The following is a 13,306-nucleotide window of genomic DNA, read 5'->3' on the forward strand; positions in this document are numbered from 1 at the left end:
TTTCTCCTTCCCCGCCACCAGTTCTGCAACTAGAGACCAAATTTTTAGGGTGCTAAAATTAAATTTTTTATGCAAATGTTTAATTAACTAAAATCTAATTTTAACATGTCAGGGCTAAATAAATAAAAAAATGGAAGGATTTGCATACAAGCTCGCTGATGAAATTACGAGTGGTCTGTATTGTACACAATCTCATTCATTAACATCCAGAGACATTCATCAAATGAATTGCTAAAGCTCATTGACAGGTGACAAGTAACAGGACGGCTCATTGCATCTGGCAGACAGCTCATTACACCACTGCAGTGTTATTAAAGAAGGGGCTATGATTGCAGGGGGTGCTGAAAAATGTGCTTAACTTTAAAGAGAACCAGTCACCCACTAACTTTTGTAATAGTATCAATTCTCAGTGTTTAATTGTTGCATTTGTGCGGTTACCTCTTAGGGACTGGGTATATTTTATTATTTATTTGTATTGGATGTCAGAGAAGAAAACTTTAAAGCTGAACTCCAGTTGTAATCTCCATCATGCACACTTGTACCGGCTCCTTTTCTGGAATTAAACTGCTTACACTGCACACTGTGAGTTTCCCACAATATGCATTGGAAGCTGCAGCAGATTATTTGGGGGCAGCCCCATTTTCTGGCTTGCATCAGGGCTTTGGGATCTAGCCCCCCACCACAACAAACCATGATCTTGCTTTACAAAAATGCTTGCTGATCCTGCCAGTTTTAGTCCAATGCCTTCTTCCTGCAATATGGTGACAACACTTATCACAGCCTAATATTGCTGAGCTAGTGTAGTCACCTCATTGTGCATGCTCCTGCTTTGATAACACAGGACTGCATATGCCCCTGGGCTAAATGGTAAGACGTGCGGTGCTAAATCTCAAGGGAAATGCTGCAAAGGAACCTGAGAATAAAGTCCTGGACCTTACACTGATGGTACCAAGTGTGTATTCAAAACTGAAATGTTATTGATTCTTTTTTTTTTTCTTTTGCTTTGCTTTGCATTTTACCTGATTTTTTTAAAACACGCCTGGAATGAATTCTGAAATTTTTAAACTGCTAGGGATCACTTTTTACTTTATAGGCTGCCAGTCCTGCAAAGAGCTAATATACTCACCTATCCACTTCCTCCAGTGTGGGATTAATGTGTCCCCCGTCATGTGATTTGGTTCCTTCCATTGATTCCTAACCTACTATTGGCCTGGCAATATAGGGCTCAGAGGATGGTACCACATGGTGATGTGGGGGACATGGTGATCCAACATTTCCTGAAGTGTTGAATGCCAAAGAGAACAATGGAGGCTGCAAAGCTGGACTGTAGGGAAGGAAGAAGACACATTCAGCTAGAAGAGGTGAGCAGAATACCTCTACAAGTGAAAAGAACTTGACAGGGTCACTTTATTTGCAGCAGTTGCCCCATCCATCTGAGAGGTAATGTTCTGAAAGCCAGGGTACAATTTCTACACATTCTCATCAGCACAGGACAGGTATAACTGTATCAGGTCAATAAAAATAGATCCCCTTTTATCAACCTTAAATGAACGTCCTCATTAAGCTTAGTTAATTCTCGCTGCAACCTCGTGTGCTCTCCATTAATGGCAGTTTAATATTCTGCTCCACTGTGTGACCTGAAACACAGACGGAGTCACAGACACCATTGAATAAATAAATACAATTACTGCGCTAGTGTGAAACAAAAAGATGGCACTGAATGGAGATATGAAGGAGAGTCCCTGTCATTCACAAGCTAGACATGAATCAGATTATAAGATTCATTTCCTAGGTGTTAGAAAACAAAATTGCATTAAATGTGGCCCAAACTCTTGAAATGGATTGTGTTCTTTTTAATATACTTTATTTATCACTCATGTATTTGTTTACAATTTTACAAGTTTACAACTACAATACAATTTCTATATTTTATTTAAAACCAACTTATTGCCTATAATAATTTCTTACTTTCTGCTTTCAGCCAGCAGGTGCTACTCTAGGTTCACTTTTACATGTTTAACACACTCACCTTAACATGGAACTAAACCCAGTTTTCACCCACCTGTCCGCATTCCTTTGAAAGCGCTGCCATTTTCTTCCTTCTTCTTTTCCTTGATTGGATCTTTGGCTATGCTTGCCTGGATAATGTAACTCCTACGGAACCATGCAGGAGTTTATTCAATCCCAGTAACTAACTCCTGACTGTTAAAGACAGCGATCAGCCAGGTAAGAATGTTTTATTGCATAGGGAACATGGCCTGTCCCTTAGTGCAATAAAGCCCTATATAGCCTGGCCTGGTTGCAATTTTTAGTTCTGCTTTAATGTGAATATATATAGCCAAAAGTTTGCATAAACTATGAAAAAGTTAAAACCCCAGGCAGAGAAATATGTTGTCTGTGCACTATGGAGGGGGACAATTCAGAAAGCTGTGGGAAATCCCCCAATTCAACAATTATCATCTGGACCCATTGGAAACTATCCCATCAACTTTTTTCCCCACTGATAAATCTAACATTTTGGATTTCACCTTTGTGTCTTCATGAGTAACATTAAAAAATAGAAAGGGCCCACCTCAGGGGAGGACAATGAACTCATGAGAAAAATTAGGGAACTTGTGTAGGTCCGGTATAGACTTTCTACAAGTTGAACAAGATGTGCCAACATGTTTCAGGGATCTCACTTCTTCAAGGTTGCAATAATTGAGAATCAAAGTCTGGACTGGGCTGGGGGATAGGTAAAACTAAAAGTAGCTGAAGACTGTTCATATCTCCTGCTCCATCTCACGTTCAGGAGCCTCTTGAACACAGATAAAACCAAATCTGTACTCATTTTTTGGAGTGGTGCCCTTATCTTTCAATTTATTTTCAAATTACATAGGGGCCACCTAAATAAGAACTGAAGTTTTGCTTCTGGGAATCCATGATCTGGCAGTTCAATATTGCACAAAGGGGCAGTAATGGATACCCAGCAATACCAACTTCTAAATCCCATACTTCTAAACAGGAGTTACGCCATCCCATCCCGAAGGTCGTCTACAGAATGAGAAGAAAGAAGAAGGTGACAGGGCTCCTCCAAGAGAATGGGGACAGGTGAGTATTGCAGGTTTACTTCTGCTTTGTAAAGGACTTCAAGGTTCCCCCTTGAGCCTCCAACAAACTCCTACTTTTTTGCGGGGAGCCCAGATGTGGAAAGAAGCCCCCATCCCTCAATCTAGGACCTCCATGTTGTTTATGGAAAGGACGTGGTCTAGTATAAAAAAAAGGGGCCTCAAATTCACTGCCCCTCCACTTCTGGTAACCTAAGCTCTGTGCCAGGATCAAGATTTGGGTAAAATTTCAGGGGAACCTACACTTTTTTTTCAAATTGTAAATAATATTAGAAAGATCTGGTACATTTCCCCGCAGATTTCCTATTATCGGGGCCTGGTTCCATGGAGCTCTTAGCATATTGACTCGGCCACAGCGACAGGGCCACTTTAAAAGTTTGCTGCAAACTTTTTTTGCCCAACATGCTCCAGAGAACTATGATAGACAAAGTATTATTCTCCATTAAATATTTATTATTGCAACTTTATGCCTTCTCTCCAGTTCACTGCCCACGTTAATTGTTACATATTGCCTAATAACTGCGGAGTGCTTATTGTAAGGAATCGAGTTACTACGCACTTTTTGTTCTCTAATTATATTTTGCTGTTAACAAGGGACGATTTCTCTCCAATACAACACTGCTAATAATTAGTAAATTGGCTCAAGTAGATGATAAAGATGCAATGAATATTGAAAGATTGTTATTGCATTGTTCATTTAACAATAGGATTTGGCAGCAGTACAAAAGATGGTTCTTTTGGGTGGGGGGGCAATGAGAAAGATTAGAGATGGAAGAATTGATGGTAATTACAGAAGGCGACATGATTTTCAGCTCTCTAGATATGGGTCAATGTGAAGAGTATTGTTCTGTTCTAGACACGGTGCTTGCCATAATTACACCAAGGCTATGGGGATGGAAGGGGCATTAAGAAGCTGCAGGAAATAAAATTTTAAATAGAGTTGGCTTTTTTTTTTAGATTAGAGGAAACAAAATGCACATTTGTGAAATAAATATTGTTGTGATGTTTCTTTTTTTAAAGGAAACCTGTGCTGAGTGTAATATGTGGGATGCTATTGCTGACTTCTCCTGAAACTGCTTGATAGCTGGAGCCATTAGAGCATTACTTCTCAACCTTTTTAACATTGAGGAACCCTTGAAATAGATTCTAGGTCTTCAGAGAACCCCTTCTATAATTCCTTTATCCACAGCTCACAGTATATTAGTGTGGTGTTCAGTGGGAAGAATTTTTCCTACATTGCCGGCCATTGGGAAGAATGTCACCCTTACAGATAACCAAAAACATCATTGGTGTCACTTATACTGACCTGAGAGGTGCAAACTGCTCAAGGAACCCCCAGAAACCTCTGGAGGAACCCTGGCTGAGAAATGCTGCATTAGACAATCGATAAAGTCAACTTCAGATGTTCGATCTGCATTTTTTTTCTGGTTAGTGACATCCCTTCTATTTGCAGATTGCCTGGCTGTTATGATGACCCATAAGAGACGTGTAACTACTTATCATAAAAGGAACCTCCTTGGATTCTGAAGGCTTCTCCCCGGTTGAAACAGCCATGATCAAGGGACTCCTATTCACCAGGGGTCACATGCGGCCACCATAGGACCTTTTCTCTCCCCAACCCAGAGTAGCACAGCAAGGAATTCATACTATATGACCTCCTCCAGAGTTGGGTCTCTTCCATGCTGTTCCCTCTCCTAAATCTTATTGTGATTTTAAGGTATGTACCAGCAGGTGGCTGCATGGCGAAGGAGACCTGATGCTGTAGGAGGTAAAAAGGACTGAATGAGCAGTAGCTATTTTTATTATTATTATTATTATTATTACTATTTTTATTATTACTATTAAACAAACTATGCAGCGCTGTACATTAAAATGGGGTTTCAGATGACAGACAGAGGAGGGGAGGACCCTGCCCCAAAGCGCTTACAATCTAAGAGGTGGGGGAGCAGCACACAAAAGGATATGGATATGGAATGGTAGGTAAGTAGTGATGGTTTCATTAGAGACGCAATAAAGGGTGAATAGAATAAGAAGTTGCCTCTCCTCCTTGACCTAACTTTAAAAAAAAATATTTAGTATTTATCATTTTTTATTCCATTAGATTTGCATTACACCCACAGGCTTTCTCCTAGAGGTCATGCACCAGCATCTAACATCCAGGTGCACATACTGAGTGTTTCTCAACCAGAGTTTCTCCAGAAGTTCCTAGGGCAATGAGTTATTTGGACCTCTCAGGTCAGTATAAGTGACCCCAATGATCTTTTTGGCTATCTGTAAGGGTGACGTTCTTCCCACTGACCACCACACTAATATACTGTGAGCTGTGGATATAATATTTATGGAAGAGGTTCCCCAAGACCTGAAATTATTTTAAGGGCTCCCCCATGTTACAAAGTTTGAAAAATACTGTTCTATGGGCAGAAATTGCAGAGATAGGCACATCAGGTTGCAATTCAAATAGTGACCAAGACTGACAATGCTTCTTCTTCATAGATGTATGGTATTGCCACCCTAAAAGTGAAAATACAAATAATTCCCCCACCACATCAAAGGACTGATATATTGAAATATATTTATCTTTTGGTCCTGGGATTAGATATATGAACAACTACTCTTCCCTGTATACAAGTCTGCTGTCCCCATGTGCCAACGCTGCATTCCAATCATCTTTGGATTATTTGGACTGTGGGCCCCCAAACTATTTTCAATTCTTGGGCTCCCACTGTTTTATTGGGATCATGCATGAGGCCTAATGTACCCAGACATTTGAATTTGGCTTCTGGCGTGAGATTTGGAATTGATTCTGTAAGATTTAAAAACTGTGCTTGAATGTTTAATTGGACTTCTTGTACAGCAGTGGCAAATAACTCATATGATGGCTGCAGATAATATGGAAATACTGCTTCCAGGTACAGGGAACAACACAAGGACTGCCATAGCTAATTACCATTTGTAAAAAATATAAAGTCACAGCAAAAGACTTACTACAAAAAGTAGTAAGAGACTGGGGCACCGTGAAGTTACAGGGCCCAATCTACCACTGGTACCCATCTTGGTGCCATCCACACACATGCAGACAAGATGCCTCAAGTGTGTAATAAAGCAAAACTAAAAACAACATATACAGTAAATCTATACAATGCATGTAAAGCCGCCGTTGGGATTCAAAACCACCTCAATCTTTTCTTTTCTCCCTAAGTGAGTGGGAGATATCATAATAGGTCATTGCACAAATGTGCAGAGGAAGAACATTTTATAGTTAAAGACTCACTTTTAGTTTTAGTGCTTCATATTCTAATGACTAAGTTCTATGAAACAGTAAATATATGTGATTTGCCAAAACGAAACTTTTTCTCCCATTTGATTGATACTTGATGCATGATTATGAGTTCAAATTTTTGCATTTATATGTATCACATAACAAAGTGAATTATCCCCTTGCCAAGGAAAATTAACTTAGCTTGGCCAATGAGATAAAGTCCCGCTGACTTTACCATCCAATCATGTGCAAGAAAAACAAAAGTTTTTTTAGATTGTTTTAAAATAAATGGGATGAGTTGGGAAACATTTTTGCACATGACTACAGTGGAATGTGGAAGTTGCTTTTGGCCATGTGGTTGCTTTTGGAAAATCCATTCTGTAGCTGCAAATGTGATTACCTGTGGTGCAGTTTGCTGTGCATCAAGGGTTGGCCAACCACAAGGTTTTCCATCACAGGCATGAAAGTACTCCTCTTATGTTTATCAAGCTATTGCTACAAATAAAGTCATATGGCCGGATTTATTAAAGCTCTCCAGGACTGGAGAAGATACACTTTCATTGGTAAAGCTGGGTGATCCAGCAAACCTGGAAAAGATTTCTTAAAATTAATTTGCTATTTGTTAGCAAATGTTTCCAATCGGGACCAGATATATTCCAGGTTTGCTGATCACCCATGTTCACTGATGAAAGTGTATCCTCTCCAACCTTGGAAAGCTTTAAAAAATCAGACTTGTAGTTTCATGAGCTAAAGCTCAGACTACATTCACAGCTGAATGCTTCAGATAAGACGCCCAATGGCCCCCATTTTCTGTACAACACAGTTTGAGTATCAAGGAGTGGGGAGTTCACTATGGTGGATCAGATTATCGCTCATTAGCAAAGTATCCCAGAATTGTCTCTGGTAAATTATAACAATGATGGTTCTTCATTCTCTTTCACTGTTGAGGAATACGGCTCCGTCCCCATCAGCTGACTGTCTAGTGACCATGCAATGTGATCGACACAACAAATGAAGAGGCTTTAGCATGAAGTGAATCAATGGCCTTCCCTATAATACCATTTTATAACCATTGTTAATAGGATCCATTCGCGGCTCCAGGGAAATGAATGCGTACAAATGCAGAGTTACACTTCTCTTCCATCTTCACTCAACATGAATGGAACATAATTAACTACGTTGGGTTTTTGTGCTGTTTATTTTTTTTTTGCATATTTGACTCTGACGTTATTTCTTCATATTTATCCACAGAATAAAAATGAACATGGGGATAAGAGTGCGTTGTTTTGTTGAACGCCTCATTAATTGCGAGTTGGCAGGCGCTAAAACAAAAAATGTTGAAGTGCCCATCTAATTAAATCTCAGACGATTAAGAGCTCCCAAAAGCCGCAGAGAGCGAGATGTAGCCGCCATCCGAGCCAAACCAGATGGATCAAGTTAATCACATTTTAGCCTGGGCAAATCTTATACATTCATTCATTTTAATTTGGAAATGGATCTTTTATGCTTAGTTGCGTGAGCCGACTAAGTCAGGTAATAACCCAGTTTGACTTGGGTACAACAGCGATTACAGAAGGGATTTCTTAAAAAAAAGTAATGTACAAACTCAGCAAGAGTTGCAGCAACGTCGTGCATTGAGTATTGCTGAACTGTTTAAGTTTTGGATATAAGTGGAAAAAATACTCAAAACTCTTCAAACGACTTTATAACTATTTACTGTCTGCAAACACTTATTCATGGTATAACACTTAAACATGTTATTCTCCCGTGTTCTCTGAATGCTATAAATCTGCCTCACTCTTCAAGGAAGCCACTGCTGAAATAAATATAGGCTGCCATTGCCATTGACAGTTTAGAGTCACAAATCCTAAACAGCAGATTCTTATATCAGTTCAGTGATTGGAAAGTTATGGAAGCCTTTGGATCTACATAGCAGCTTGGCATTTTTAAAAAGAAGTGCCAAGTAATAATTATTTTATACATTTTCTCACAACAGGTTTTTTTTTAAGGGCAAATCTCTTTTTATGCGCCCCCTTTGTCTGAGCACCATTGAATATAAGCTTCTATTTGCTTCAATGGGGAACAGATTATAAATGTTGCAAAGTTTATGATCAAGCAATGATGCTGCTTTATGCAAAAGCTTGCTGCTTTGTGTCTGGAATTGGGGGCTTTATTTCTTGGGATTACAGAAAGCAGGTGAAATGTTGAGTCAAAATAATAGGATAATAATAATGCTGCCCCTACCCTTATTTCGGAAAAGTTTTGTTCTAGCTTCATTGGGCCTTTAATATAGCTCACCAAGGCTGGAGAAGATACATTTTCATCAGTGAACCTGAATGGTCCACAAACCTGGAATAGACTTCTTAAAAGTCATTTGATATTTGTTAGGACATTTTTTCAATCCTGAACTAGATTAATTCCAGCCTTGGAGAGCTTTAATAAATCAGGCCCACTGTGTTGGGTTAACTAGTAGAGTGTTAACTAGTGGATTTTTTTCTAAACTGTAATACCTGCTGGAAAACTCCAAGATCCTTATCTAATAATGCCAAAATATTCAAGTTTGGAAGACTTTGTAACCCCCTACCTATAAAGTGAAGCTTGGTGCATTGGAGACACCTTGTCAGACTGAAGCACCTTAATGGGCAGAAGTTGAGGTACCTAAGTCGATCATTTAGAAACTTAGGGGGTCCTGGCTGGGGTTTGAGATGATGTTTTTGTAGCCTCGGGGGTTGGTTAGGTTGAGGACATCCAAGAGACCTGCAAGTGTTAAGAACGATCCCCAGTCTTATAACCATACATGTGACTTCTTAACCATCCTAATCTAATAACCTTGGTGTCATGCAATGTGTCCAGAAACATTGACAAAAGATCTTTTATTTCCATTATCCACCCCCAACATGGTGTCATAGAGACCAGGACAGTTGGAAAATGTTCAAGCCATATGGCATCATGTTTAAATTGTCATCTAATTGCCAAGGAAAATATAATAAAAAAACATTATTAGTGGGTAATAGATGGTATTTATGTCCCTCACCCCCTAGTTAGGAATCTTCGCGTATGTCTTCAATGGTCTACTTCACACCTCTTTCAAACCAGTTGCCTCTTTCATGGTGTTGTCTTTATTTCTGGTATCTCATTTATGTTATGTGCTATAAGTATTCTGATCACGTTTATTTGGCCATCCAGATAACAGTTGAAAAGCTTGTGTTATGAAATTTGTCATTCTGTGACACTTATAAAGATTGCTGTTCCCTCTGCAGGAAACCCACCTGGTGTGAAAATGACTTTGGATGGTTCCTTCCACTGCAGAAGCGGGATGGAGATTAAACTGTCTCAAGTCTGCAATTTTATGGCAGACTGTGAGGAGAAGGAGGATGAAGGAGATCTTTGCCGTGAGTAACAATGCACTCAGGAGTTTGATGATTGTGAAGATCTTTTCAAAACCCTACGCCATTACTTGTAGACTTTAAATGAACATTTCTCAGACAAGAAGGTGATTGGCTGATAATGGGATGATTGTAGGGAGGTTTGGAACCTAGAAGTTAAATTGGACTGGTTTTACCAACAGATAAACCATTTTGTTTGCCAAGAGAACATTGCCGAATCACCAAATGCAATCACGGCTTAACAGTAAAGCAGATCTATGGTCAAACTATAACTCCCATGAGTGGTATAGGCTGCCCGTACTGCTAAGACTGGGCTCTTTGTTGTTCTAAGTAACCCCTGGAACATTTTGACAATACCCGTTGATCTTAATTGATCACTCTTTTGTCAGAGTTGCAGATGAAATGTTAGATAAAATCCTTTTTTAAGACTTTTTAACATGCCAATTTGCCTTAAAAAAAATCTCTCTATGGAACTAAACTGAGGCTTCAGATCCGGGATGCTTTCCTCCAGGGGCCTGATGGAATAATTTTCAGCATCAAAAGTGGCAAAAAAAGTCAAAAGTAAAAGTAACACGGCCAGGTGCTGAGTGCCAGGTAAAAAGTATCTAATGTACAGAGTAAAGGGGCCAGGAGAATATAACATTCATTGTGCAAGGGTCAGGAGTATGTAACGTACATTGTGCAGGGGTCAGGAGTATGTAACATACATTGTGCAGGGGCCAGCAGTGTCACGCACGGAGAGACAGGACCACTATGGGGCGTATGGAGGTGGTGCAAGCCCTGAGAAGGGCCAAGGCGCAGAGTCTAAGCCGTAACCAGGTTTTCTTGAGAGCCCCTGATGTGAGGATGTTGCTCTACTGGTTACGGCCAGGTTGCGGCCCTTGGGCACACCAAGGTGGGCAAGCATTTACCAAATCACAAGGCAGGCGGATAGATAAGTAAAATCAGAGTAAAGACAGGCAGCAAGCAAAGGAGGTCAGGGTACACGCCAGGGGTCAACAGTCAGGGCTCCAGGAGATAGACAGCAATGACACAAGGGCCACTTCCGGCACAGGGAACACTGGAGACACTGGAACAGCAGGAGGCAAAGGAGAAGCAGAGATAACCACAGGCAGACAGGAACACAGGAACAACACAGGGAAGTTGGCTGGGAACCAACAAGCTGGACTACGAATGGTTAACACAGGAGCTGGACACAGGAAACACTGGAATAGGCAGCAGGTGTACAGGAACTAGTTCACAGAACTGGGGAACTAGGCACTAGTAACTTGATGTACTAATACAGAATGGATTCTGTGAGCAAGCTAAATAGCCAGGGCTGGTTAGGAGGCTACTTCGATGAACGGAGTTGATAAAGCCTGGAAACAGAGGCACGCCCAGCATCAGAACTGCCCACATGTGCAGGAGAGAGATGCATGTGCTTCAGTGAGCAACAGGTAAGTGTGACAAAAAGTATGTAACATACATTGTGCAGGGGTCATGAGTATGTACCTTACATTGTGCAGGGGTCAGGAGTATGTAACATACATTGTGCAGGGGTAAGGAGTATGTAACATACATTGTGCAGGGGTCAGGAGTATGTAAGTACATAGTGCAGGGGCCAGGAATATGTAACGTACATTTGCAGGGGCCAGGAGTATGTAACGTACATTGTGCAGGGGCCAGGAGTATGTAACGTACATTGTGCAGGAGCCAGGAGTATGTAATGTACATTGCGCAGGGGCCAGGAGTATGTAACATACATTGCGCAGGGGCCAGAAGTATGTAACATACATTGCGCAGGGGCCAAGAGTATGTAAGATACATTGTGCAGAGGCCAGGAGTATGTAACGTACATTGTGCAGGGGTCAGGAGTATGTAACGTACATTGTGCAGGGGTCAGGAGTATGTAACGTACATTGTGCAGGGGTCAGGAGTATGTAACGTACATAGTGCAGGGGTAAGAAGTACGTAATGTACATTGTGCAGAGGTAAGGAGTATGTAATGTACATTGTGCAGGTGTAAGGAGTATGTAATGTACATTGTGCAGGGGCCAGGAGTATGTAATGTACATTGTGCAGGGGTCAGGAGTATGTAATGTACATTGTGCAGGGGCAGGAGTATGTAATGTACATTGTGCAGGGGTCAGGAGTATGTAATGTACATTGTGCAGGGGCCAGGAGTATGTAATGTACATTGTGCAGGGGCCAGGAGTATATAACGTACATCGTGCAGGGGCCAGGAGTATGTAACGTACATTGTGTAACGTACATAAATACCGCACGTTGTGCAAGAAGCATAGTGAACAGCATCCACTCTGATTTGTTTCCTCAACTTTATCAATGGCAGAGAAAAACCTCATATAAGACATTACAACAACACACATACATATATCAACATGCACACTGATACACACCCATACTAACACACACACTGGTCACAGATCCCCTTTAGACGTCAGCATTTCGGCACTGAACTGCATCAGAAGCATGCAGCCTGTATGTAACTAAACTAAGCCAACACAAGCAATCTTTCATTATTTGTTTCCTCTGTGATGGATGATGTACATCCATCAGAGATGAAACAAATGCAGCGCTGGAAGGGAGTAGAGGGAGATGTCCTTTGCCAGCTTTGTATGTTACAGCAGGTGTGGGTCCCTCAGGCCAAGCAAAATAGCTTGGATGGACTAGTTGTGGCCTGTGGGCCATAAGTTGGACTTCCCAGCTTCACATAGACATTCATAATATTCATCATTACAAAAATAAAAAATATATATTTGATATTTGGAATACACATGCCCATCCAGCCAAGTATTGTGTATGGACAGCTTCCCTTCCGCACTAGTTAAGTGAATGGCTTCAAAAAATTGAGTTTTCGATTCACAACACAAGCTCTTTGCTCAGGCTCTTCAACACACATATATTAAAGTCACACAAAGCTGCTTTTATCTCTATGTATGGCCACAATCAACACCATTACTATCCATACATTTCCCCACAAATGGAAATATGTATTCTGCTCCTTTGCCTAAAAGTTCCCAGGAATGGGTCGGGTTCACTGCCCAGAACCGGGGGCACCAATGTCCAGTCCATATGTACTGGTTGTGAACCTAAACTGATAGGGATCTTCCCATCTCTCCATGCCCCTGATACCCCCTGGTACCTAGGCCCCCCATCCCAGGGTACAGCGGTTTACAACAGGACCCCCACTTCATACATCTGAACAGACACAAATATTAAAGCTTCTCACATTTCAGCAGATTCCATAGAAATAATTATCCCCCTGACCCTGTAATGTGGATTTGGTATTATTCTAGCTGATGCAGTAATTGAAGCATTGATTCTTTCAGAAGACTGACAATATGTAAAAATAAGTTTGTGGCCGCTTTTCATCCTTAAACCTCAATCCGAGTGACATTTTTTTTTTGCCTGTCGTTTTGTAAAATAAATTCTACTGCAGAGACGGCATAATGTGTGAGCATTAAAGCGATTTTTGTAAACACACCGGCTAAATCCAGCCCAATAACACTGTTTGTCTCCTTCTGTGCCGCATTATGTTTTTATCTATTATCTTC

The 13,306-nt window shown here is 40.8% G+C and overlaps 1 protein-coding gene across 1 annotated transcript in view; it reads left to right on the forward strand.

The window, feature by feature from the left end:
- The window catches only part of ALK (ALK receptor tyrosine kinase), a 423,979-nt gene that overhangs the window by 334,320 nt on the left and 76,353 nt on the right, over window positions 1-13,306 (forward strand). The window contains exon 6 of the mRNA XM_072409969.1: window positions 9,627-9,758. Within this exon, the coding sequence (XP_072266070.1) occupies window positions 9,627-9,758 (132 nt within the window). The remainder of the gene's footprint in view (window positions 1-9,626; window positions 9,759-13,306) is intronic.

Source organism: Pyxicephalus adspersus, chromosome 4, assembly GCF_032062135.1.
Source record: "Pyxicephalus adspersus chromosome 4, UCB_Pads_2.0, whole genome shotgun sequence".
NCBI lineage: Eukaryota > Metazoa > Chordata > Amphibia > Anura > Pyxicephalidae > Pyxicephalus > Pyxicephalus adspersus.